General features: G+C 37.2%; 1 protein-coding gene and 1 long non-coding RNA gene across 2 annotated transcripts; both read left to right on the forward strand.

Annotated features, from left to right (window-relative positions):
* On the forward strand, window positions 1-24,519 carry ITM2B (integral membrane protein 2B). The gene is made up of 6 exons (XM_043478298.1): window positions 1-329; window positions 18,859-18,987; window positions 20,495-20,701; window positions 21,565-21,675; window positions 22,572-22,722; window positions 23,783-24,519. The coding sequence occupies exons 1-6, from the start codon at window positions 213-215 to the stop codon at window positions 23,866-23,868; spliced, it is 801 nt and encodes a 266-aa protein (XP_043334233.1). The 5' UTR covers window positions 1-212; the 3' UTR covers window positions 23,869-24,519.
* Window positions 622-4,893, forward strand: LOC122447606. The gene is made up of 2 exons (XR_006271301.1): window positions 622-3,793; window positions 4,701-4,893. It is a non-coding gene; the product is annotated as an uncharacterized LOC122447606 (long non-coding RNA).
* Window positions 24,520-25,188: the final 669 nt, after the last annotated feature.

Genomic DNA, 25,188 nt, shown 5'->3' on the forward strand with positions numbered 1-25,188 from the left:
AGCCGTCTCCGCCCTCGCCCCCGAGCTGCGAGGCTGCAGGACTAGTGCCGCAGTCGCCGCCTCGGCCACCGCGCAGCTGCCGGTCCACCTCCGCCACCGCTTAGCCGTGCTCGGAGCCCGGCCGAGGAGGCTGCCGCCGCCGCCAGGAGCCCGCAGCCTGCGCCCCGAGCCCGCCGCCGCCGCCGCCCTCCGAGGGCGCCCCAGGCCGCGCCATGGTGAAGGTGACGTTCAATTCGGCTCTGGCCCAGAAGGAGGCCAAGAAGGACGAGGCAAAGAGCGGCGAGGAGGCGCTCATCATCCCTCCGGACGCCGTTGCCGTGGACTGCAAGGTCCGAGGGCCGGGGCTCGGGGAAGTGGGCCGGCTGGGGCCCCGGGAGAGCTGCGCCAGGCCAGGGCGGCTGTGCGCCCGGGGCTGCGCGGGGTGCGCGCGGGACGGGGGTCCCCGAGAGGGCCGAGCGCTCCCTTCTCTCGGGCTGCTCCCCGTTCTTGTCCGGCGCAGCTTCTTTGTAAGAAAGTGCGTGTGCAGAAAGCGGTGCCCGGCGCGGGATCGGGGGCTTGGGGGGCTCCGGGGGAGGAGGGTTGGAGAAAGGGGCCGAGTGCACGGTGCTGGGTGCAGTCGAGGAATGTGTGTGGGGCCGGGCCGGGGTTCGTTCCGCCTGGAGACCGGCAGCGACATGCAAAACGACAAAACAACAACAAGAGTTTGGCACGTCCTCCCAGTATAAATAATGTCCCTAAGATGGCTGACATCATCACAAGCCTAAACCGCAGTTGCTTCCTTACTTTCGTTTCCAGGCTGAACTGCACTGGGACTAAGTCCGGCTCCTGTAAGCCTCTTAATTTTAAAAGCGTTTTTTTCCCTTTAACCTTCTCTTTCTTCGCGGCCCTTTGGTAGCGGTAGGTGAACTTCGCCGTGGGGTCTGGAGAGGGAGGGAGCGGGCGAGGGGAGAAGGCAAGGTGATGGTCTGCTCAGAGTAGGTTCTGGCTGTTCACTTTATAACTGAAATATTCCTGGTAAAGGTTACTAATTACTATCTGGATGTTAGTGTAAAACCGACAGTTCACTTTTAAATTATATCAGCAACTTTACGAGAACCCCTTAAGCTAAGTGAAACTAAACAAACTTGTCCTGCGTCTCTTTCAAAATTGTCCTTCATCCCTTTTAAAATTGTCCACCGTCCCTTCAAAAACTCTTCTTTATTTTACAAAATCCCCCTTTTAGCCCTAAGCAAAAATCCGGAGAAGAACTATTATCGTGCCACAGTAATACTCATTTAGGATGTGATTGTAATTGTCTCAGAAGTTGAATAAACAGGAAAGGTTCACAACCTTTCTACCAGATCTTCAGGCTGCAAATATTTAATCCTGTAGAAATTAGTTGTAGAATTATTTATGTTCTGTAACTTTTAATTTTTTTGTTAGCATTTTTGAAGACCTGCTGTAAGTAGGATAAACTTAGTTTTAACTCTGAAAAACCCAGTAACTTGTGCAGGTATAAACACTGTTTTTTAATATATTACTACTACTGGGAAACGCAGTGTGAAAAATGTGTGAAAATACAGTGTTAATCTGCACGTGCCTATACTGGGTTTTTGGAAATGTTCTAGTTAAAAACACAAATGTCAGGAGTTGATTTTTAAATGACTGTCTTGCCTTGAAATAGGAAGTGGACAGATTCCCTAAAAGGATTAAGCGTTTTGGTATTGGTATTTGTTTGCCTGAATCCATTGCAAAGTCTAGGTTTTAGAGAAAATGTTTGGAATCCACAGAGGATAATTCCAGCCGTAAATTATTATCTGAGCTCTGTATTTGTCTAACATTCATTGTACCTAAATTAGATTGATAGTCAAGTACCCTGTCATAACAGACTGAAATACATATATAGAGATTAGGTAGATTTTAATCCTATTACATATCTTTTTAAAAATCCTATGAACAAATACAATTCCTCTCATTAAAAAAGAGAGGAAGAAAGGATCCGATGATGTCACTTCAGATAGCTTTTCCCAGTTCCTGTTGTGAAGGAGATTTGAAACGCTGGACAAAAATCAGAAATAATTTGCTGGGCAGCTGTAAATCTGATTTTGGACATTTATTGTCAGTTCTGAAATGATGACTGTGTTTTCAGATTCTCAGAATTTCTCACAATTTCACCATATTCAAATATTGTGGTCATAGCAGCAGTAAAAGAAAAAAAAAAGTAACCATTCCTAGCTGTTTTCTCAGATCCCCATATCCAAAGAAAAATGCTAGAACTAAGCTGTGAGGGCCTGTCTTCCTTTATAACCACACAGCAGTCATGGATGAACTGGCAGATACAAAATGACTAATTCTTTTTCGAGCTGTGAACTCGAAGACCTATTAAGTGAGTGACAGAATATTGCTGTATGTTAGGAGAATCATAACCCGTCAGTCACTTAACAGTAAATGCAAAGCTTGCTTAGTAACAGGCATTTGCAGACGGTCTCTTAGAGCTCGGACGGTGGTTACATAATGTTCTTTGACTCCTCTGGTGACTGTACCGTGACCGCTGAGTCTGACTCCGACCGCTGAGTCTGACTCCGAATTCTGCACAGAATCTGTCTTCCTGTGTTTGCCTCGGGCATTTCCTTGCCTGGTTGGTCAAGAGGATCCGGTTTAGCTAGTTAGCAAAAACTCCTGAATAAGAATTTTGAGTATCTTTAACTCCCCCAGACCACGGTGTCCTGAAGGCCATTGTTTCTCCAGTTGTACCCTTAAGGATCACCTGGTATCACCTGGGATTCTGGTTTAAAAATGCAGTCTTCAGACCTTCTGCAGTAAAGAATTCTGATCCCTCCAATCGGCTGGCTTATGTAACTCACATTCCAGTACTTTTACACTGCTCCTGTCTTTTGTTATTTCTTTAACTCTTTTCTCTGGAAGCTGTTGCATTGTCCCGTCTTTCAGATTTGTCTTTTCAGTGGCTATTAATCCCAGCAGCCACGTCTGTGGATTGTATTGTCTCAACTAGCTTGCTGTTTATTATTCTTTCTCTACATTTCCCCCTAGGTTTTATGTAATAGAGGTGAATTTGAAATTATGAATGTTTTATGTGAGAGGCAGCAATTCATTCATGAACTTCTGTGTTTTTACTTTGAACTTTGAAACATTGTTTGTTATATACGTGTAAATATCAAAGAAAATACTTAATGTCCTGAGTCAGAAGTCCCAGTTTTGTCAGTACACAACTGCTTGATCTTGGGTTTAAGTTTGTTTTTTTTTTTTACGAGTTCTTTATGTGTAAGATGACAGGGTAGGACCAGATGGTCTATAGAGGACTCTTCCAGTTTTAAAATTCTATGAAAATGGCAAGAATTACATAATTATATTTGGCAGGAGTCAGATTGTTTTAGCTGTGAAAAATAATAGTTCCCCTCTCACCCTAACTAGACTGTTCCTTTTTTTCCTCCCCTTGTTCAGCTTGTTACATGCCTTCCTCTTATTAAGTAGCTGTGGGTCACGGAGAAAGGAGATGGCTAGAGGTATTATGTAATAAGCTAAATTTTCATTTTGGGTTACCTCATTGTAGAACAGTAGCTGTCAATAACTCCTCTTGTCATGCCTGATTATGAAATGCCTTTCCCAGTATCAGGCCTCGAAGAAGCTCAAGTTTTCTTCGTAGATAACCCTGTAAATTGTTTTGCTGATAAATAATGTTGCCTCTTCTCTGCAGTGCATTGTAGTTGTAGACATCCTTAAAAGGAAAAGTGAAATGCTTGTGGAGGGGAAAGAAAGGGCAGGATGGAAGCCTAAGTGAAGGACTACTAACCCAGTAAGTTCTGAGTCCACCCATCACAAAACGGCTATCTCCCTCCTAATTCTTTTCACTTTCTGGCATTTCTCTCTGCATAAAACAGGACTGGTCATTTAGCTTTTTGGTGATGTTGGTGTTCATTTTATTTTTTGTTTGGGGAGAGGTAGAGGGGAGGAGGAACATAAAATCTGATGCCATATACTAAAATGTTTTGGTCTTTAGAGAAGGGATGGGGAGCTTGGTTCCCTTTAACAAAAGTGCGTATCATTACCCCGTTGTATAATTTAGTGTCAGTAAAACATTGGCCAGCAAAAACTTTACAGTCACTGCATTTTAGTTCTTCGTGAGGGTATTGATATCTGAAGTGAGGATTTACTGCTGGGAGATAAATTAATTGCCCCTATGCATACCAAGTGACCTTGGCAGGATCTTGTGTGTACACAGGCCTCATTGGGCGGCTGCTGCTCCAGAGGGTGGAAAAAGTGTACGTTGTGCAGCTGGAAACTGCCCCAAGACCCTTTTTGGGGTCTTCCCAGTGTCACCTTAAACATAATCATCTTTGGACTAGATAGAACCGAGTATATTATCCTTGGCAAAATCATAAACCTGTAAGACATTTTGGAATTCAGCTCAGCCATGTTAGAGATTTAGGTGAATAGAAGTATTACTTTAACCGGAAACATCTCTCGGAACACATGGTAAGGCCTATTTAAATTGACTTAGAATTTAACTTTAAAAGTTTTCAATATGTATTGCTAGAGCTTGATGTAAGGTGGGACATTTTATTTCTTATTTGTTCTTTCATACTCTAACTTAAATACCTGGGATGTCTATTTAAAAGGCATTTTTTTTTTCCACCAAAAGGAAAATGCTTTCTGAATTCATGGCATAAATAAAACTTCTTGAACTCTTTTGTTTATCACAGTGTCAGCAGAGGGAGAGCCAGAAAAAAAATTTGTGTCTTTTCAAAATGACATCAGTGAATCCATCCTCTTAAACTTTTTGGTAAACTTGTCACTTTTTATTAGAGCTTCGACTGAAGGAGTTAAGGACTCTGCCATCAAAGGACTTTTTCAGGCCATAGCTACTGCCTGTTAAAAATAAAGGATTTGACAGTGCTGAATTTCTGAATGTGGTGGTTTTTGTCAAAATGCTATAGAAAGCAATAACACTGGAGTTATGTTTTCAAGAAGCTTATGTGTAAACAGTTATTTCCTGTCTTTCCTATTTACTTTGCACGGCTTAACAATGAAAATTTTACAGGGTAGACAACTGAAAGTTGAAGATTAGAAATTTTGTTATAGATATGACCCTAAGAATATCATTAAAAATAATTCAATTGTGATTTTCCCTTTTAAGCAGTGTTTATGATACACATACTTAGTAGCTTTAAATAATCCTATTTTATGTTACCAACAATTGAGCAAAATTGTTTGTAAACAACTGAAGTTTTTTTGAACTCTTGAATTGATCATTGGGAAAAAAAGAACTTAATAACTTAATGAAGTATTTCTATAATTCTGTCATCTCGGGGAAAAACAAGTAAAATGAACATAGACTTATGCAGAAGAATTTCCAAAAAATGAAAAAATTACTCTTGTTTTTATGATAGAGGGATAGTCTAATTTTTCATTTAATATGTATCAATATTTATCATTGATAAATGATAATATTAACATTGATAAATTTCTAGCAGTAATTATATGAGCTCGAGCTAAGATATATTTGTCAGAAGATAAATTAATGTTGAAATTAAATTTGCACAGTTTATAAATCCTAAACATTTTCAAATTAAATATATAGGGAGTTTATTTGGGAAATTGATACTAAGTGGGTGTGAGGTATTTAGTACTTTTAAGATTCTGAAATATTTGCATAAACCTTTTTTGGCATAGTTGAATTTCATATTTTAAAAAAGAAGGTTTAACGAAGTTTTGTATGTTTGAATGTTTTTAACTTTTAATGCCAAAGTTAATCTTGGATTGTTTTCTCTGCTTTAATTATGATTATGATGTTTAAAATTTTGTAATATAAAAACCTAAAAGGTAAGTTGCATTATTAAGTCACTTACTGCAACATCCAGAAGAGGAATCATCTTTATGCTGGGAAAAATGACTTTAAAGGGTCAGTCCATCTAGGTCTGCAGTTTTTTTGGGGGTGGGGGTGGGAGGACTCTGTGTGGCTTTTGTGGGATCTCACTTTCCCGACCAGGATTTGAGCACCGGCCATGAGAGAAAGCCTGGAATCCTCACCACTACGCCACTAGGGAACCTAGTCTTCATTTCTTAAAATTCATTATTTTTTCAGCCAGCCTCTCTAGTATTTCATTTCTGCTGTATATACTATGGCAGTTTTTTTCATTTTTCATCTTCTAGCTTTCTCTTCAGTTTATTTTACCTTGCTTTCATGCTAGGAAGAGTTTCCCAATCCCATCAGTTTTAGCTCGAGCAAAAATTAGGAATGTTAAGCAGAGATGGCAAACTTAATGCTCTTGGGCTCGAGTAGATATTTTAGTGAAGCTAAGCTTTTTTCTTTTTTCTTTTTTTTTGCATATTAAGCAACTTAGAATATTCTTCATTTTCATTTAAAAAGTGAAGGATCCAATGTTGCTTGATCCTCCAGGTTTTAAAGGCAAGCTGGAAGCGGTTTCATTTAAAACTTGATTTTTAAATATTAACAACTAATTCATACAAGAATTTCATGCAGAAACACAGGTGACTGACACAGGCCACCGTTTTACAGTCTCCTTTACAGTGGAGAGCAGAACTGGCAGATTATGGCCTACTGCCTGTTTTTGTATAACCCATGAGCCAAGAATGATTTTTTAAAAATATATATTTTTAGATGTTTGGGGAGAAATAATCAATTTCCCCCATTTGCTCCAGTTCCCTCACAATCGAAAAAAGGGTATCGTTTGGGGAGCCACACTGTCTACTTATTGAGAACTCAGACTATGCAGTTTATACTTTAAGGGTTTAGATTCTGTCTCTACCATCTACTGCGATACTTCGGGTAAGTTACTCCAACTCTCTGTGTCTTTCTGCATCAGCTAACTAGGGAATGAGATAATTTGTAAAAAGTGTATCACAATACCTGGAACAGCGTATGACTCAGTAGATGCTATTATTGCTACTACAGATTTTTTTTTTAATGATTCAAACTTTTATTTGGCACTGCTGCTGCTAAGTCGCCTCAGTCGTGTCCGACTCTGTGCGACCCCATAGACGGCAGCCCACCAGGCTCCGCCGTCCCTGGGATTCTCCAGGCAAGAACACTGGAGTGGGTTGCCATTTCCTTCTCCATTTATTTGGCACTGCTGCATCTTAGAGATTTCTGGAAGTAGACTTCAGGGTGGATGTGGCTGTGTGCTCAGTCATGCCCAGCTCTTTGCGACCCCATGGACTGTAGCCCGCCAGGCTCCTCTGTCTGTGGGGTTTTCCAGGCAAGAGTACTGGAGTGGGTTGCCCTTTGCTCCTTCCTCTAGGGGATCGAACCTGAGGCTCCTGTGTCTCCTGCATTGCAGGCAGACTCTATACCCTCTCAGCCATAGCAATACACAGGTAGAAGTAGAAAATTAATGAAGCAGGGCAGTTACTCATTTTGTACTGTTTTTTATAGATTAATACCTCAAACTCAACACTGTTTTCAGATAGTGTCAGAGCCTACTGGCAAAGATTAATATTATTACCTGGATCTGGTAACTTGGGCAAGTCCCACAACCTCCCAAGCCCCAGTTCCCTCACTTGTAAAATAGAATAATGGCACTGACCTTAAATAGTGTTCTTGTGGTAGAATTAACAGTCCCTGGTACATAGAAACTCAGTAAATGTTAGCACTTTTCCCCAGTCCCCATCTGTTAAAAGTCCCATTTTTACCCCCTCATCATTCTTTTGTTGGAATGTTACTTCTTGTGTTACTATTATTGCTTATCCCTACCTCACATGTCAGTTAAATTACAGTATTTTTGATAAGTAACACCCTGCTCCCCCTAGATATTCTGCCAAAGAGTCATTCCTGCAACATAAAAATCCTTAGCATTCAGTAGCTGTGTCCATTTTTGTATAGAAGTATTTCTTATTACAGAATAGAATGTTGATAAAATTTTATAAATTTAATTGGGGGTTTAACCAAAGTAATACTTAGTTTTAAAATGCAAATAACTGTCCTGCCCTATCTCTGAAGAACGCACCTTTTTTGGGAACCCACTTTGTACATTAATGGTTCTCAAACTTTTTGGTCTCAGGACCCCTTTGTACTGTTAAAAATTGTTGAGGGTCCCAAAGAGCTTTTGATTTATATTGGTTGTATATATTGATATTTACTGTATTCAAAATTAAAACAATATTTATTGATTTAAAATAATACAAAACCTATGTTAGCAAAAATAACATTTATAAATAAAAATTTCCATATAACCAACAGATTTTAAGAACAGTAAGAGCAACGTCGTTTTAAATTTTTACCCTTTACTGATGGCTTTATAGAAGACAGCTGAATTCTCCAGTTAGCTTCTGTGTGTGTCACACATTCAGCTTCTGGGAAACTCCACTGCACACTGTCCAGAGAATGAGAATGGGGGGGAAGTCTTACTTTTATTACGAAATTGGTTTTGACATTATGGACCCCCCAGACATTGTGGTGTCTGTCCCTAGAGCACATTTGGAGAACTTCTAAATACTTGCTATTTCATGGTTTTTGTTTTCATTTGTGTTTTTTGCAATTTTAGATATTACCTCCTGGCTTCCTAAAATGGGAAGTGACTATTTAGCCTTTTCTATTTGTTTATGTAGTATATACATAGTCTCTTCTGGTGTAGTTATAGTAATGTCTGGTTAAATTTCTGGCCCATGCTTTTATTGTAATTGACATGAAAGTTACATCAGAGTAATGTAGTATAACTTTTTCTACTTCCTTTCTTGTACAAAGCCATTTTTATTTTCCCTGAATTTGATAATTGGCTTCTTGAGTCAGAGAGGGTTACTTAATTTTCTGTGTATTGCTAGTTCATCCTCAGTGTCTCTGACAAACTTTCAGATAATAAACTTTCATATCTACAGACTTACCAGATAATTTACCGAGTTTTCAGTTTTTCGTGGTGATATTTCACTTGTCATTCTTCAGCCTTTCCACCCAGATGGTTGTACTCTAGGTATGTGGCTGCACAGATGTCCTGAGAGTAATTATTATCCTCGAGTTTTTCTGCCTTTTCCTCCATCCTCCGTTGGCTCTTCAGTTTTATGAATCCAAGAAACAGCATTTGAGATGAATTTTTTTTTTAACCTGTCTGAGAATCTTTACTCTGTTTTCACATGTAATTGATAATTTATCTGGGCATAAAATTCTAGGTTAGCTGTAATTTCCTTTCAGCATTTTAATGGCATTGCTCCGTCTTCTAGTCTGATGCCATTCTGATTCCTGGTTCCTTGAATATGACCACTTTTGTTTTACTTTCCCTCAAGAAGCTTGAGATTTTTTTCCTTATGCTTTCAGCTTTTAAAATTTCTATTGACATACTTTATCTTCTGTCGTTTCCATTTTCTGGCTTACGGTTTATTTGTTGATCCCTTTACAATCACTCTGTCGAGCTTTCAGGAGGAAGTAAAGATGACTGTTTAACTGGAAATCAATAACAGGACTTCCAACTCAGCTGTCTTCATAGCTTTAAGACTTACTAGATCGTTTTATTTAACATTGAAAATGGACTTTTAATGATAATAATAGATAACAATAGGAACAGTAGATAATAATAGGAAACCATGTTCATTTTTATTAGCATCAGTTTAAGGTCTGACAGGATAACCTATAGAGAGGCATTGACTTGTCTCCTTTTTTAATATTCCAAAATTGTCTTTTCATGAGTAATTTTAGACACAGCTCCCTCACTGCCAACCTCATGATTTTTGCTTTGTGACTTTATTTCTCTGACTTTACTAGCTTCATTTTTGTAATAACATCTTGCCTTTTTCATCTTTGAAATGTTTATATCCTAGTGAGCCTGAGTTATTTTCCTTCATTGTTCTTCCTTCATGTGCATATGATTTAAGTACTTTTTGTTACTATACTTTGTGTTAATTCGATGAATAATAGAGAAAAATTCTATTAACTTTGTCAACACATTAATAACAACAACACTACTGTTGTAACAGTTAACACATTGTGCTTCCTATGAGTGTGACTCAATTTGAGTAAACCTATTATGATGGGGAAAAGCTGTAGAAACTCAGATCATTTCTGGTTGGATATTTATCTGTAAAATGACGTATTGGACTAAATGACCTCTCACGGCTCTTGCATAGAGGATCATTTCTTTCTAAGAGCTATCTGTATCTGTTTTCACCAAAGAACAACCCTCCTGGATCCAAGAGTGAGGTGAGTAGTAGGATAAGGGAGCGAAATCAAATGACTGCTGAATGTTTATACTGTACATGTATTTGGTGCTAGGCATAGGTTCAAAGCACGTTTTACATGTTCACTATACAGATACAAATATCTGTGATCTCAGGAACTGGAATTATTTTTTCTAATAGTCATTTTGTATAACTTCCAAATTTCTGAACTTGGACGGAAGATATAGCTTTCCACCTTCGAATTGTTTTATGCTTTTAAAAGACTATACTTGGAATTTTCTTGTCAAAAATTCTGCATTTTAAATGGAATGACTCATAGTTGAATACAAATGTATAATTATCTTGTTGAATGACGTTAAAATCGAAGATTTATAAAAAAATGAGTCCAGAACAGGTTTGCTTTCCCCCCTCTAATCTTGACACATAATTCTATGATGAATTATGGAGTAGAGCATTCCTATCATACTTGAAAATTTTTGGAAGATGGTTGATACTCTCATTAAGAACAGTATGAACTCATGACTCAGTCAGTAGCAGAAGAAATCTGTCGTGACCAGTCTGTCTATCCCTCGTAAAGACTGTTACTCACAGTAAATGTCATGTGTATATTATAGTGTTGTTTACAAACATCTGTCTGTTAGTGCTCTAGGTTTTTCTTTTGACTACCCACTACCTTTATATCTCACTCATATGAATTTGAAAACCTGATGAAATATTACACTTCTCTTCAGTGTAAATGCAATAAACACTACATAGAAATGGTCATCTTTTAAAATAAGTAGATAAAAGAATAGAAGATTTTAAGGTATTCCTATATGAATATTCTGCTATGTACCAGATACTCTGCTTGCTCCTGATGATGTAAAAAGTGATTAAGTGACAATCCAGCACTAAAAGCATTTACAGCCTGATCTTTTTCTTTTTTATAGCTCTGGCCTATTTTTTTGTTTAACCTCGGCCTGTGCTAAGTTTACATAAAGCCAATAATTTGGTTCAGATTTTTTATCTCTCACAGTAGTTAAATTGTTATGCAGTGGATTTAAATTGTTAATATTTTAATTCCTGTTTTGCTGTTTGTGTCATAGGATTTGTTAACAAATAAAGGATGTTAAAGAGAAATTGGTTTTGTAGACATTATACTTTTAGATTAGTTTCTATTGTGAAAAATCTCTCCCTACTCAAGTGTAAGATAATGCAATAACCATATTATCCATATAATGCCAATCACTTGGAAAACTGCTCCCTTTTTGCATCTAATACACAAGATTTCTCATGTGGACTTTCTCACATGGTTGAGATAGTAGCAGTCTTACTTACTTGAAAAGTCAAATAAGAAGATAAAATTCAGTTTTACTTATTTAAATGAGCAAGAGAAACTGCAAACAGATGTTTGGTGGCTTTATAGATTTTTTAGCTTCTTAGCCATAGATTTTTGTGTTTTACATATAGCAGAATATATTTGGTAACCAGTTAATGCTGTTAATGGTGAACAGCTTGCTGGATCGTGTCTTTTTGATGCTTCCATGATGGGAAAGAAAGCTAATGTAGAAGCCAGGTGACTAGAACAAGTACCAGTGGTAAATGAGTGACACTGCTATTCTACATGATAGTAATCAGATGGAGCAATTGCCTGTGTTACTTCAGTGGTTTGAAGAGTCTAGTTAGGAAATTATTTTGGAAGTATTTTAAAATAGATCTTAAGTGATGACCAAGGCTTTTATTTTTATTTCTTATTGGAGTAGGAAGTCATTTTCTTTTCCTCTCTAGTAATGTCTTTTTTAATTGGCTTTTTCAGTACTTTGTGTTCAGTCGCTCAGTTGTGTCCGACTCTTTGTGACCCCATGGACTGTAGCACGTCAGGCTTCCCTGTCCATCACCAACTCCTGGAGTTTGCTCAAACTCATGTCCATCGAGTCAGTGATGCCATCCAACCATCTCATCCTTTGCCATCCCCTTTTCCTCCTGCCTTCAATCTTTCATTTAATGGGGTCTTAGGAAAAAATCCTCTCCTTGCTCCTCATAAGCTGGGAAAGGAGAGGAATTCAGATTTATTGGAGTATTATATACTGAAAGTTTCAGCCCCTCGAACTTTATACAGTTCTGTTAATTTTGACCAATATATGCAGTTGTGTGATCATATCACTTTGTAGTTTGTTCCAGTTTTCTGTTTCTATAATTTACCCTTTCCAGAACCTCATTCCGAGGGTATTATACCGGGAGTGGCTGTCCGTCATTCTCATTGTTCCTGTCCTGAGAATTGGGCGTCATCTCGAACATCTTTGATGCCCACAGTTCTTGGACCATAGCTTTCTCTGAGCTTAGCCGATACCTGGCTCCTCTCTGTCACTGTTTTTGCTTATGCCATTCATGCTTGGATTTATTCTTTGCAAAAGAATATCTGTTCCGTCATTTAAAGGATTAAGATGCTTTATTCACCATATTAATCTAGTCTCTAAAACCCAGAACTCTAAATCCTTTTATGTGGAGAAGTGGTTTAAAATTAGATACTCAGAAGGAATCATACATACCTAATCATAGGTATGGAAGTGAAGATTGAAGTTCAAAATTAAGTGACTTTGTAGAAAAGAACTTAGTATATTTGGCCTTCACTAGGAAGAAAAATACGACTGAGAGACTTCACTCTCACTTTTCACTTTCCTGCATTGGAGAAGGAAACGGCAACCCACTCCAGTGTTCTTGCCTGGAGAATCTCACGGACGGGGGAGCCTGGTGGGCTGCCGTCTATGGGGTCGCACAGAGTTGGACACGACTGAAGCGACTTAGCAGCAGGAAGAAAAATGATGAGGGAGAAGTTGAGAAAATGAGAACATAGATGAGAAGTTTATTTATGAAAATTTGACTTATTAGATTTTTTTAAATGTTGGCAGCTAATTCTATATTTTGTAAAACAGTATATAGGCTAAACAGCACACCCATGGGCAGCCAACCTGTGCATCCCCATATTTATCCATATTACTGAATGTGTTAAAAAGTACATATTTTGAAATAAACTAAATCTGACGCTGCTCTGAGATGAATAAATTGTATTTTTTCCCCTGTATTTCAGTATTTACATTAAAGTGTTTTTACACCATCACGTTCTTTTTCTTTTTTGTAATACGATTTTTAACTCTGAGAGGTATTTTCCTCTTTGGTAATTCTGGTTCTTACAGCCCTGTTGCATTTGCTCTAATAATGCAAAGTAATATTTCTGGGAGCTTTGAAAAAATGTCTCCTCATTCATTCTGCAAAGAAGGCTCGTGAAGTGAGCTGTTAGTGTGGAACAGAATAAAAATTATACGAAAACCCTTGCATCTTGTCTGAGTTCAGTTTATAACTGAAGCACATTTAGTAAAGCCTCTTAGGGAATTCATTGAGGTGACCTAATTCTTAACTAATTGAAGTATCAGAACTGAATTTATCCTTCATTTTGCTTAAGATATAACTGGTTAAATAATTTTACTTTATAATACGGTGATAAGATTCATTTGAACCAGAGATTAGTAGTGTCGGAGTGATAATGCTTTTGAAGCAGTTTCTTTCTGTTCCTACTGTGAAGGGTGACAAGGGTGATTATGGGCCAGTGTGTGCTTCAGCATCTTCATTTATAAACTGGGATAAAAAACTTGAGGTTTTAGGAAGATTAATGAGATGATAATTGTATAGCACCTGTGGGAGTTCTCTTACCTTATCAGCATAATTTAAGGTGCACCAGTTTTATTGCAGTACCAGGGGAGGAAATGTCTGTTACTTCTTTAAATTAGGCCAAGTAAAGTTATAGATCTCAGTGAAGATGTTCTTGTTCATGAGTGGTTTTCCTTTTTCTTACTGTGATGGTTAATTATGAAATAATCCAAACATACCAAAAAGAAAAAAAGAGTTTAGAGTGCCATTTATGTTTTTTAAATGTTAAATATGTGGTGTCATTTTTTAATCCAACTTGACTTTTTTTGGTTCAGAATTCTGTTTCTAAGATTAATCTCAAAGTCAGCAGTGCTAGTTGGTTTCATTTAGACTTTAATTGTATGAACCTATAATACTTTATTCTTTACTTGATGGACATTTAAGTTATTTCCAATTTTCTTCTTAATGACCATTCTGCAGTTACCGTTTTTGAGCCTCTTTCTGTGTACAAAAGTGTTTATCTAGGGTTATAGTGCCAGGAATGGAATTACTGGCTTGTAAGATATACACATACCTTTATTTGTATTAGATCCTGCCAGATTGTCATTCAAAACATTTGTACCAGCTCCTGTCTTTAGCTGTGCGAAAGTTCTCAATTCGCATTGTTCCACACTTTCTCCAGCACTGGTGGTGGTAGACTTTCTTTTATTGCCGAGTGTATAGGAACTCAGTTGATGTTTTTTTCTCTCACTCCCCATATTGAAATAAGCATTACAGGCAGTAGGACTTGCTTGGTGATCTAGTTGCTGGGAGTCTGCCGGCCAGTGTGGTGGACACGGATTCAGTCCCTGGTCTGGGAAGATTCCTCATGCCAAGGGGTAACTAAGCCTGTGCACCACGACTGCTAAGCCTGCAGCAGGAGGAACCACCGCAGTGAGAAGCCCCTGCCCCAATACTAGAGAAAGCCCACGCACAGCAACGAACACCCAGAGCAGCCAAAAAAAAAAAAACACCAAGAAAAAAAACCTTTACAGACAGTAAAATACACTTGTTTTAAGTATATAATTTGATTGAAATTATGGTCATTGTATAAAGTCATATCCACCACCACTCATGATATGAAACATTTCCATCACCCTAAAAAATTTCCCTGTGGCTCTTCTATCTTCCTTTCACCCTGACAGCCACTAAGCTGCTTTCTGTCATTGTAGTTTTTCCTTTTCATAGCTAGTCTTTTGATTTGGAATTTTTTCACTCCAATGTTTTTGAGATTCACTGTGATTAAACCACACTTTATTTATCCATGCATCAGTTAGTGGATAGTTACGTTGTTTCTGGTTTGGGGCTATTATGAATAATGATGCTATGACTATTTATGTATAAATCTTTGACCTGTTGATTTTTCATTACTGATCTTCAGCAATTTTGCTGAACTCTAATTAGTTTGAATAATGTGGCTTTCTCAGATTTTCTGCATAGACAGTTATATCACTTAACATAATGACAGCTTTGTATTCTTTTTTCTTTTTTTTGTATTCTTTTTTCTAATCTTCTTTTCTGTTCATGTTCTGTCATTTTTGAACTATGTAGGATCTCTAGTACAGTGTTCAAACAGAAACAAAGAATCAGTTCTAGTGAGCATCCTCATATTCCTGACTTGAAAGGTTATGGTTTAACTCTGAAGCTTAATCGTTACATGTGAGGCTTGGGACAGATTTTTGATCATTAACCTTTTTCATGTTAATGAATTTCAACTGTTCTAGTTTGAAAAGAGATTTTATTATGAATGGGAGTGAGAGTTTATCAAATGCATTTTCTACATATTTTGAGATGGTCATGGGTCTTTTCTTTAATCTTATATGTGGCTTTTTTTTCCTCTGAGCTTTTTCAAGTTTTAAAATTTAGTTACTAAAAATACATTTTTTAATCACTTAGGTTAAAAAGTTTTCTATCTTGGATATACTTTCATCCCTTCTCCATGACTGACTAAGACTGTAATAAAGGAACATCATTTAACTGTCATGCATATTGTTAATTTTGACTGTAAATTGCTTAAGGCCTCAGCCATATCTTAATCACATTTGAATTTCCCACAGGATGTAGCACAGTACGTTGCAAATAACAGGCCCTTAATGTTGAACTGGGCTAAGTACTTAGGGCTACTATTTCTTTGCTAAAGAGCCACAGTCTCTTGTGGGTTAATAAATTCTTATGTTGCCCCCAACTTTCATTACCATGCTGGCTGTTGATGTAACTTTGGGGGTCATTAAAAAATAACCAAGTTTTAAAGCTTTTAAATTTTATCCACTCATCAGTTATTTATTGAGTGCCATTGCCAAGGTTGGCTTGGAGCTACCATACTAACCTTGTAGGAATTTAGAGAAGAAAACAAGAGATTAGTTAGACTTTGAAGACCTGAAGATTCTTTTATGCAATAAATGATTGTATAAGTTAGATTCTTTTGAGAAATTTAAATTTTTATTGCCGTAGCCCTGAAATGTGGTTTTTGAATGAATAAGAGATAGCATGTTACATAAAGTACCTTTGTGACCCGCCCCAGTAACTCCTCTGTTCTCCTCTCTGCACCAGTTGCCACCATATTGGGCACTCTAGCCATACCCCAGGTGACTGGGGAAGTAACGCGTTCTGGTTATTCATTCTTTGCCCTACAAAAGACGCCCTTTAACTCCACTTTCTGCACAGTTAATGAGTATTTGTCCTTCATTCCACTCCAGTATTTTCTCCCCTGGGAAGTCTTTCCCAAATCAGTCCTCCTGTGTTCTCTACCTTCTCCTGTTAGAGCTTGTATCATATTTATGTTCTTTTTTGTAGATTGATTTTCCAGGCTGACCTGAATGCTCTCTTTCTTGGCCGTGGCTATATACCCATAGCACTTGGCCCATAGTAGGCATTTATAATTTAGTCTTGAAAATATTGCTTGTTGACCCGTTAAAAAGGAGAGAGCAAAAGACCTGGAAACTTGTCATCCAATTACCAGTTGGGACTGCATATTCGTTTCCAAGGGTCTCCTCATGCTCTCTGGCTACTGCTTGAAGTGCTGCTGCTGAAGAGGGCCTGCTGAAACGGGGGTGTTATACACACATCTGACGGTCTCAGCAGCTGATACCAAATGTTTAGAAGTTACTGTTTCCATCTGTCATTTTCATCTGCCCACCCTGCCTCCACCCTAAAATTAGTTATCCTTGGAACTGTTTCCTGTCTTCTTAGATATTTGTGTCAGACAAGGGCTTAAGCAAAACACTATATGTTCTTTGGTATTCGGGATTCATAATACCTGATGACTCCATGGAATTCTGGTAACTTTCTGTTCACAGATGGGATGTCTTACCTGACCTGATAAATTCCTTAGGTTTATTCTCTGGTACATTCTAATTCCTTGCAATGCACTTGTCGTCCTCTAAGTATACATACAGTCTGTTGACAGGTACACCTACCCCAGCAAAGTGTGATGATCTCACAGCATCTGAGTTAATCCCTAGATTGAGAGACATTTTTTCTACAGTGTTTAAACTTCAACCAACCCAGGTGCCTTAAATTGTTCTTGGTTGGCTGGGACATCTGGGCTTGGGCTTTTCCTAAGTGACATCAAGTTAAGATTCCTCATCTTAAGAGTTGAAAATGTAACTTTAGTTTTCATTCTTTCCTATCTGAACTCTTGCTTCAGTTATATCCAGTGTTTGTTTTGCTGTGTTGTTTTGTTTTGGTTTAGTTGTGCCACATGACTTGCAGGATCCCTTTTCTCCAACCAGGGATCGATCCCCGGCCAAGGCATTGAACGTTCGGAGTCCCAATCACTGGACCACCAGAGAATTCCCTCCAGTATGGTTCATACAGTTTTCATTCCTAACTCTTAAGTTATATCCTACTTATCTATGTAGTTGTGGGGTCAAGTCTACTTTGTCCTTTAACCCATCCCATAATGAGTTTTCCAAGTAAAGGTCAGAGTTACATACAGTACTTGAGAGGTGCACACACATACTACTTACTAGATCATCTTTTATTATGTTGGTTTCAAGTCCATTGGAGCCTCTCTTTTGCTGTCTGTACTGTTTTTTGAGTCACTGGTTATATAACACCAGCAGCTAATCTCATTTATTTGTTAGCTCTTTGCACATAAACCTGGGTACAGATAAGAAATTAGCTGTAACTTTGAAATGGCAGGGTGGAAGGACAGAGTTAGAAGGGCAAGTGTATCTAAGGGCTGTGCATATCCTGATCCTTGGTGATGTTTCAGGGCTAAATTACCTCCTTGAATGGGTCAGAATCAGAATTCTAACAATTGCATACTAGTTGTATGTCTCTTAATCATTAAGTTTTTCTTACTGAGTCTTTCCTCAATTTTCTACTCCTTCTATCTTTAAAGTGAAAAACTTTGTTACAAACTGGGATTCTTTAGGGTAGAGCAGTGCATTAATAGGATTATTTCTGAATATGTTTGTCCTACTTCTTTTGAGATTCTGATTACTTAAAGAATCTGTTTAATATTATTTGGTCTGTCCCAGTTTTCCTGTTAATTTTTCTTGTGTTTGGTTAGGAATGGCTTTGTACCTAGTGTGAAATATTAACTACCTGCAGCAGGCTGACATATAATTTTGTGAATAACCTCACATACCCTGAAGTTGTAATACATAAGATGTGTGTGTGTGCTCAGTCATGTATGACTCTTTGTGACCCCATGGACTATAGCCCGCCAGGCTCCTCTGACCATGAAATTTTCCAGGCAAGAATACTGGAGTGGGTTGCCATTTCCTTTTCCAGGGGATCTTCTCGACCCAAGGATTAACCTGAATCTCCTGCACTGGCAGGCAGATTCTTTACCACTGAGCCGTAGGGGAAGCCCAGTACACAAGATTCAGCACCATAATTTTGCATGACAAGGTTGTAGCCTTTTCTGAATTTTTAAATATTAGAAGATATTTTAACCACAAAAATTAATGCACAGAAAGTAGAAATTGTTGAGTGTGTTATTGATTGCTCTAGAGGTATGGGTGGCAGGTGGGAAGTGATAATTCTTAAGGTGTCTTTCAGGCTTGACATTTCTGTGGTTCTGACTGGAGATAAGATACTGACCATCAGTCTTTCACATTTCAGGACCCAGATGAAGTGGTTCCAGTTGGCCAAAGAAGAGCTTGGTGTTGGTGCATGTGCTTTGGACTGGCGTTTATGCTCGCGGGTGTCATTCTAGGGGGAGCGTACCTGTACAAATACTTTGCACTTCAAGTAAGTAGGAAAATGCTAAGGACACTTCTGCCTTTCCTGCACCTGTACTAGAAAATTGGCCCAAACTTATTCTAAGTCTGCGCTTTTTGTCCGTGGCCTTTTAGCCAGAGTGGTGGTTCTGTTTTCTGGTTATGTTCAAAAATTCCCTGAGCATAAGTTCACTGAGCCTATTAGACAGTCGTTAAAAGCAGAATAACATTGTTTTGAAATGTTGCTGACTGAAGGATATAGATTGCTGGATGATTTTTCAAAACTGACTAACCCTCAATTTTCCTACCATAATTAATCACTAAGTTATAGGATTTTTCAGTTGCCAATTGAATAAATACACCAGCCTCAGATGTCATGTTGATAAACTATAATTTATTGGATCGACATTTTGGGCTTTCCCACAGTAGCTTTTTGCTTCTGGGCCCAGGGTACACTTGTTGCATTTCTCTCTGCCTCTTTTTTTTTTTTTTCTCTCTGCCTCTTTCTCAGCCATTGGTTTATCTTAAGAATTGGGACTTTGGCAATAATGCTGATGTAATTTAGGATGAAAGTTGTTTGTAATTTGTTATAGAATAGGAATTCCAGTGGATTGAGGCAGTTTTTTTCTTCTGATTACAATTATTAAGATTTATGATCTCTCTTTTGTGACTTATTTCTCTGGCAATAATCTAATAGGTTTATTTCTTTTAATATACCAGAATTTGGAGAAACTGTTGACAGATAGATTTTATTAAAATAATGAAACATTCTATAGAGGATGTATAAGTTTTGTTCTCATTTTCTGTATGTTTGAGATAATAGCATGGTGATAGACTTTAGTGAAATACAAGTCATCTTAATGCAGTTTTTTATAAGAAATATATTTTTGATATAAAAAGTCGTTGCAGTTCCAGTGTCTACAGATATTTGTTGATCCATCTTTTTGTTATATGCTCATAATCTTTATTATATATGGCTACTTTAAAAAATCTTTATGATTGGCTATAATCTGATATTTTCCACTTAATTGTGATATATTTTAAGGAAAAATGAGAGCTACCTGTATGCCTGCAGAAATGACAGAAAAACCATCCCTTTTTTAGCTAATAAGAGAAAAATCATCTAATCAGTGAATCACAGCAAAATTAAAAGTATATTCTTGAAGAAAAATATTCCTGGTTTCTGAGTATATTCCTTTTATAAAATTAAGGTCTACAGGTAGGAAGAGGTGTATGTTTCTTCAGATTTACTTGTCACCAGATGGATAATTGCTTTTATAGTCTATTTTTAATCAAATACAAAAAGTAAAGGAGAAATCAACTGCTTTTTTCCTTCTGAACCAGTTTTTTTAACAATGCTTCAAAACCTGATCTTAAAGAATGTGTTAACTCTGTAATTAAACTGTCTGACTTGTCATCTAAAAGTAGGAGTTTGCAAGCAAAATGCTGTTTAGATAAAGGTGGCAGCTTAAGTAATACTTACATTTAAAAACCTGTCTCCCACTGCATTGCTGAAATAGTGTTTAAACTCTCTATAGCCAGATGACGTCTACTACTGTGGAATAAAGTACATCAAAGATGATGTCATCTTAAATGAGCCTTCTGCAGACGCCCCAGCCGCTCGCTACCAGACCATTGAGGAAAATATCAAGATCTTTGAGGAAGACGAGGTTGAATTCATCAGCGTGCCTGTCCCAGAGTTTGCAGATAGTGACCCTGCCAATATTGTTCATGACTTTAACAAGGTGAGCCAGGTGCCCTGAAGTGTAAAAAGAATGCAGGCCCCTTGATGGATGCTTTTGTAGTTTTAATATTGGCTAACTTATTCTATTTATGGTTTACTGTTTGAAAAGAAAATTTTAAAAAAGGCCTTCTGCCCTACAAGAAAAACTCCAACATTTGATGGGCTCTTTGTCTGAAGCTAACCCTCAGGAAACCTACTTTTTCTCCCTCTTTCCTTGTCTGTCTTAATGCACACCAGATGCTATTCCTTCTCTGCTGTTAAATTGCTTTTAGAAATCTAAATATTTATATGTTTTGGTTTAACTCATTTTAATCCTAAGAACCATCCTGTTGAGTTAGTCTTTCTGAATCCTGGTTTCTCATCTGAACCATAAGAACAGAGTCATTTAATTGACTTATTTCAGTCAATTTCATCCAGTTCTCTGGTGGATGGTAGTAACTAGCCAATACTTTCTAGATGCATCAGAGAGAAGTTAATTTTTTTTTTTTTTTTTTTTGAGAAGTTAATTTTTATATACAATAGATGGATGCCTTGGAGGGCATGATGGTTTATAAGTGCAGGGACTAAGTCTCTTAATCAGATGATAGGTTATTGGAGTTAGTTTTAATAGTTTGTTGTTATCTGATCACTATGTAAATACTAACTAGTAGCAGAATTTCCTCTCCCCTTATTACTTCCATTCCTATCCTACCAAATTCTTGATTTGTTGAAATGCAAGTGACTGACACATTCTAAAGCCAACCCATTTTAATGGTACAAATTGTTCTTAAAAATCTAGTTGCTGCCTGTTTACAAATATTATTACAAATATATTTGTAATATTTATACATGAATCTAACAAAAATATTATCTTTTTCTTCCCAGAAACTCACCGCCTATTTGGATCTTAACCTGGATAAGTGCTATGTGATTCCTCTGAACACTTCCATTGTCATGCCACCCAAAAACCTATTGGAGTTACTTATTAACATAAAGGTATAAAACTTTCAGATACTTCTTCTTATTGATGCTGTTATAGGATCTTGGAATTCCTTATTGAGAAATTAGCCCTATAGGAGCCCATCTTACTGACGGTGGAGAAGGAAATGGCAACCCACTCCAGTATTCTTGCCTGGAAAATCACATGGACGGAGGAGCCTGTAGGCTACAGTCCATGGGGTCGCAAAGAGTCAGACACGACTGAGTGACTTCACTTCACTTCACTTACTGACGGTATAGCTAATAAGCATCTTATGACAAGTAACTGAAACTAGTGGTTTGGGTTTTTTTCCTTGTCTCTTGTAATATTTTATTTATTGAAATTAAAATGTGATTTCTTAATTATATCATATTTAACTTTTCCTAAAGGGTCAGAGAATAAATAGTAGGCTTTTAAGAAATAAGGTCTGTGTTGCAGCTATTCGATTTTGATGCCATAGACAATATGTAAACAAATGGGCACAACTATACTCCAATAAAACTTCTTAAAAATTATTTATTTATTTTTGGCTGTGCTTGGGTCTTTGTTGCCGTGTGCGGGCTTTCTCTAGTTGTGGTGCGTGGGCCTCTCGTGGTGGTGGTTTCTCTTGTTGCGGAGCATGGACTCTAGGGTGCTTGGGCTTCAGTAGTTATGGCTCTTGGGCCTCGTTTTCCTGTGGCATATGGAATCTTCCCAGAGCAGGGATCGCACTGTGTCCCCTGCATTGGCAGGCAGATTCTTAACCACTGGCCCATCAGAGAAGTCCTCGGTTAAACTTTATAGAAACAGATGGTGGGTGATAGTTTGCCAATCTCTGTTTTGTATATAATCTCTAAAAATTTTGTTTGTTTTCTTTGTCTGTTCAATGTACGTTTTGAGATATCCATGTAATATAATTCTTTTCCAAATGTAGGCTGGGACCTACTTGCCTCAGTCATATCTGATTCATGAACACATGGTCATCACTGATCGCATTGAAAACATTGACCACCTGGGTTTTTATATTTATCGACTGTGCCATGACAAGGAAACGTACAAACTGCAACGCAGAGAAACCATTAAAGGTAATACTTTTGAATGTTAGAGTGTTGGCAGAAAAGTTTGTTTCACTTCATTGTGTTAAATTAGATTTAGTTGTAAGCTTGTCATTGTTACCATTACATTGGCCATGAGTAAGAAATAAAACTGTATTGTACACTGTATAATATTTCTAGATTACTGAAGAATCACCTTAATTCCAAATCTACTCCTTTTCAGATGTAGAGAATAGGTGAATGTGAAATTCATTTCCTAGATGTGCTGTTAGCTCACTTTCCGTATGGTCACCCTGTCTACATTTCCATCCTCCCACTTTGGTTCAGCCATACTAGGCAAGGGTTCTGCTTACCCAGAGAGTCTCTAAGGTAGCTCTCAGGCGTGTACTCAGGCTAAGCAGAGTGTGCCTTTGGATCACATTGAAGATAACCACAGTCAGGTTAGTTAGAAAGGAACTGGACTGAAGAATTAGAAGCATTGACATAACTAAGGTTTGTTATAACAGCGATTTGCCGAATCGCTTAAGTACAGGTGACAGAACTTTAGAAAGTAAGACATGCCATGCAGATACACTATGATGTGATTTCTTTGAAATTGTGGCACCTGGTTAAATGCATTCCTGGCTTTTTGTTAGCACTTTTGATGATTCTGATCTACTGTTTGATGATACTTTGATGATGAGTTAGCTGAAACCTGAGGCTTGATGTCTTACATTGTGAAATGAACTTCATGGTTCATAATTTTTTTAAAGCCATAATTTTACGTATAATAAAATTCACCCTTTTTTAGTGTGTAGTTCTGAATTTCAACAGATCACCGCCATATCAAGATATAGAATGTTTCTGTTACCTTCGGGGTCATAAATTTATATGTATGGCATTGTTATTGTTATCAACCTCTGTAAAGATACTTAGTGTAGAAAAGATCGGAAATTATCTTCTGCCATGTTAAAACAAATCAAACTACAGAAGTTAATGGACTATAGATAGAGTAAAATATTTGTATATGTCTGAATAATAGTTGTGAAGATTAATATGAATATTTATTACTGAAGAACCAGAAAATTAAACAACTTTTCCTTTCAAACAGGTATTCAGAAACGTGAAGCCAGCGTCTGTGCTACGATTCGGCATTTTGAGAACAGATTTGCCGTGGAAACTTTAATTTGCTCTTGAACAGTCAAGAAAAACATAATGGAGAGAATTTAACACCACAGCATAACCCCGCCCTTTGTATTTTGTGCAGTGATTATTTTTTAAAAAATCTTCTTTCATGTAAGTAGCACATAGGGCTTCACGATTTTTTCATCTCATTAACTCAATTAAAACCATTATCTTTAAAAATCTTTTTTTCTTTCCAAGTGTGGTGTCTTTTATCTTGAATTAGTTATATGAAGTCATAGGTAATAGTACATTTCATCATAGAGCTTAGGTATTAGGAAGTGTTTAAATTTCATTAATCCATGTACCCAGATTTTTGTGTTTTAATTATGCATTTTCAAGAAGAGAGGTTCTCTATTAATCACATATATGCATACTTAAAATGGACCACAGGGACTTACTTGTAGCTGTTGCCCTGCTACTTAGTTTGTTAGAGCATTTTAGCACACATTTTAATTTTCTCCTCTAATTAAAATGTGTAGTATTTTCAGTGTCATATTTAACTATTTAGAGTATGATTTCCACCTCGATGTTTTAATATTCTAGGCATCTGGTGTAATGATATTTTAGAAACTGTTTGGAATTTAAGGAATAACTTGTATTACTAATTTGTATAATCTCTACCTGTGCAATGGAATATAAATATCACAAAGTTGTTTGACTAAAGGACTGTGTGTTGTTTTTCCCATATAATAAAACCAAAGAGTAATTTGGTCCTTCATATCTTGAGGTAATCCATATTAAAGAAGAAACTATTTCTTAAAAATCCAGTTCTCTATATACAGTGGGTAAAGTCATAGGTTTCATAACTATGTTCTTCATGGATACTGTTCAAGTAACATCTAAGACTCAAGATGCTGTTTAAACATTTTGAAGGAATGTTTTTGTATTTAATGGAAGGGCTATCCTTAAACCTAAACTTTCCAAGGAGCATAAACTAAAGTGCTTTCCTGGGAATATCTCTTCACAAATGGAGCATTTTGAGTTATCGTGGTGATTCTTATATTTGTTTGTTTCCTATATGAAATAATTTAGAATCCACCTCTATTTAAAATATCTAAGAGTAATTTCACTGTAAATTCTTGAGACAAATTCCAATTCTGAATTTAAGAAGTCAGATTTTTTAAAGCTTTACAAACCCATAAAGGATTTAGTCTAGGAACCAGTACTAGGTTAACAAGGATATTATTATTATTATTATTATTTTACAAGGATATTATTTTGAGTCCTGGCTCTTGGTTTCCTTTCAGTAATACTGTAAAAGCTTTAGGCTGGCTAGACAGATACTTGGGGATTGAAATTTGTTTTAGAAGAGAATATATTCTGATGAAATGA

The sequence above is a fragment of the Cervus canadensis genome, chromosome 9 (assembly GCF_019320065.1).
Source record: "Cervus canadensis isolate Bull #8, Minnesota chromosome 9, ASM1932006v1, whole genome shotgun sequence".
Lineage (NCBI taxonomy): Eukaryota > Metazoa > Chordata > Mammalia > Artiodactyla > Cervidae > Cervus > Cervus canadensis.

Coding starts and splice junctions, on each gene's coding strand:
- ITM2B (XM_043478298.1), top strand. CDS start 213: ATGGTGAAGGTGACGTTCAATTCGGCTCTGGCCCAGAAGGAGGCCAAG. Junction 18,988..20,494: donor ACAAATACTTTGCACTTCAA/GTAAGTAGGAAA, acceptor AACTCTCTATAG/CCAGATGACGTCTACTACTG. Junction 20,702..21,564: donor TTGTTCATGACTTTAACAAG/GTGAGCCAGGTG, acceptor TTTTCTTCCCAG/AAACTCACCGCCTATTTGGA.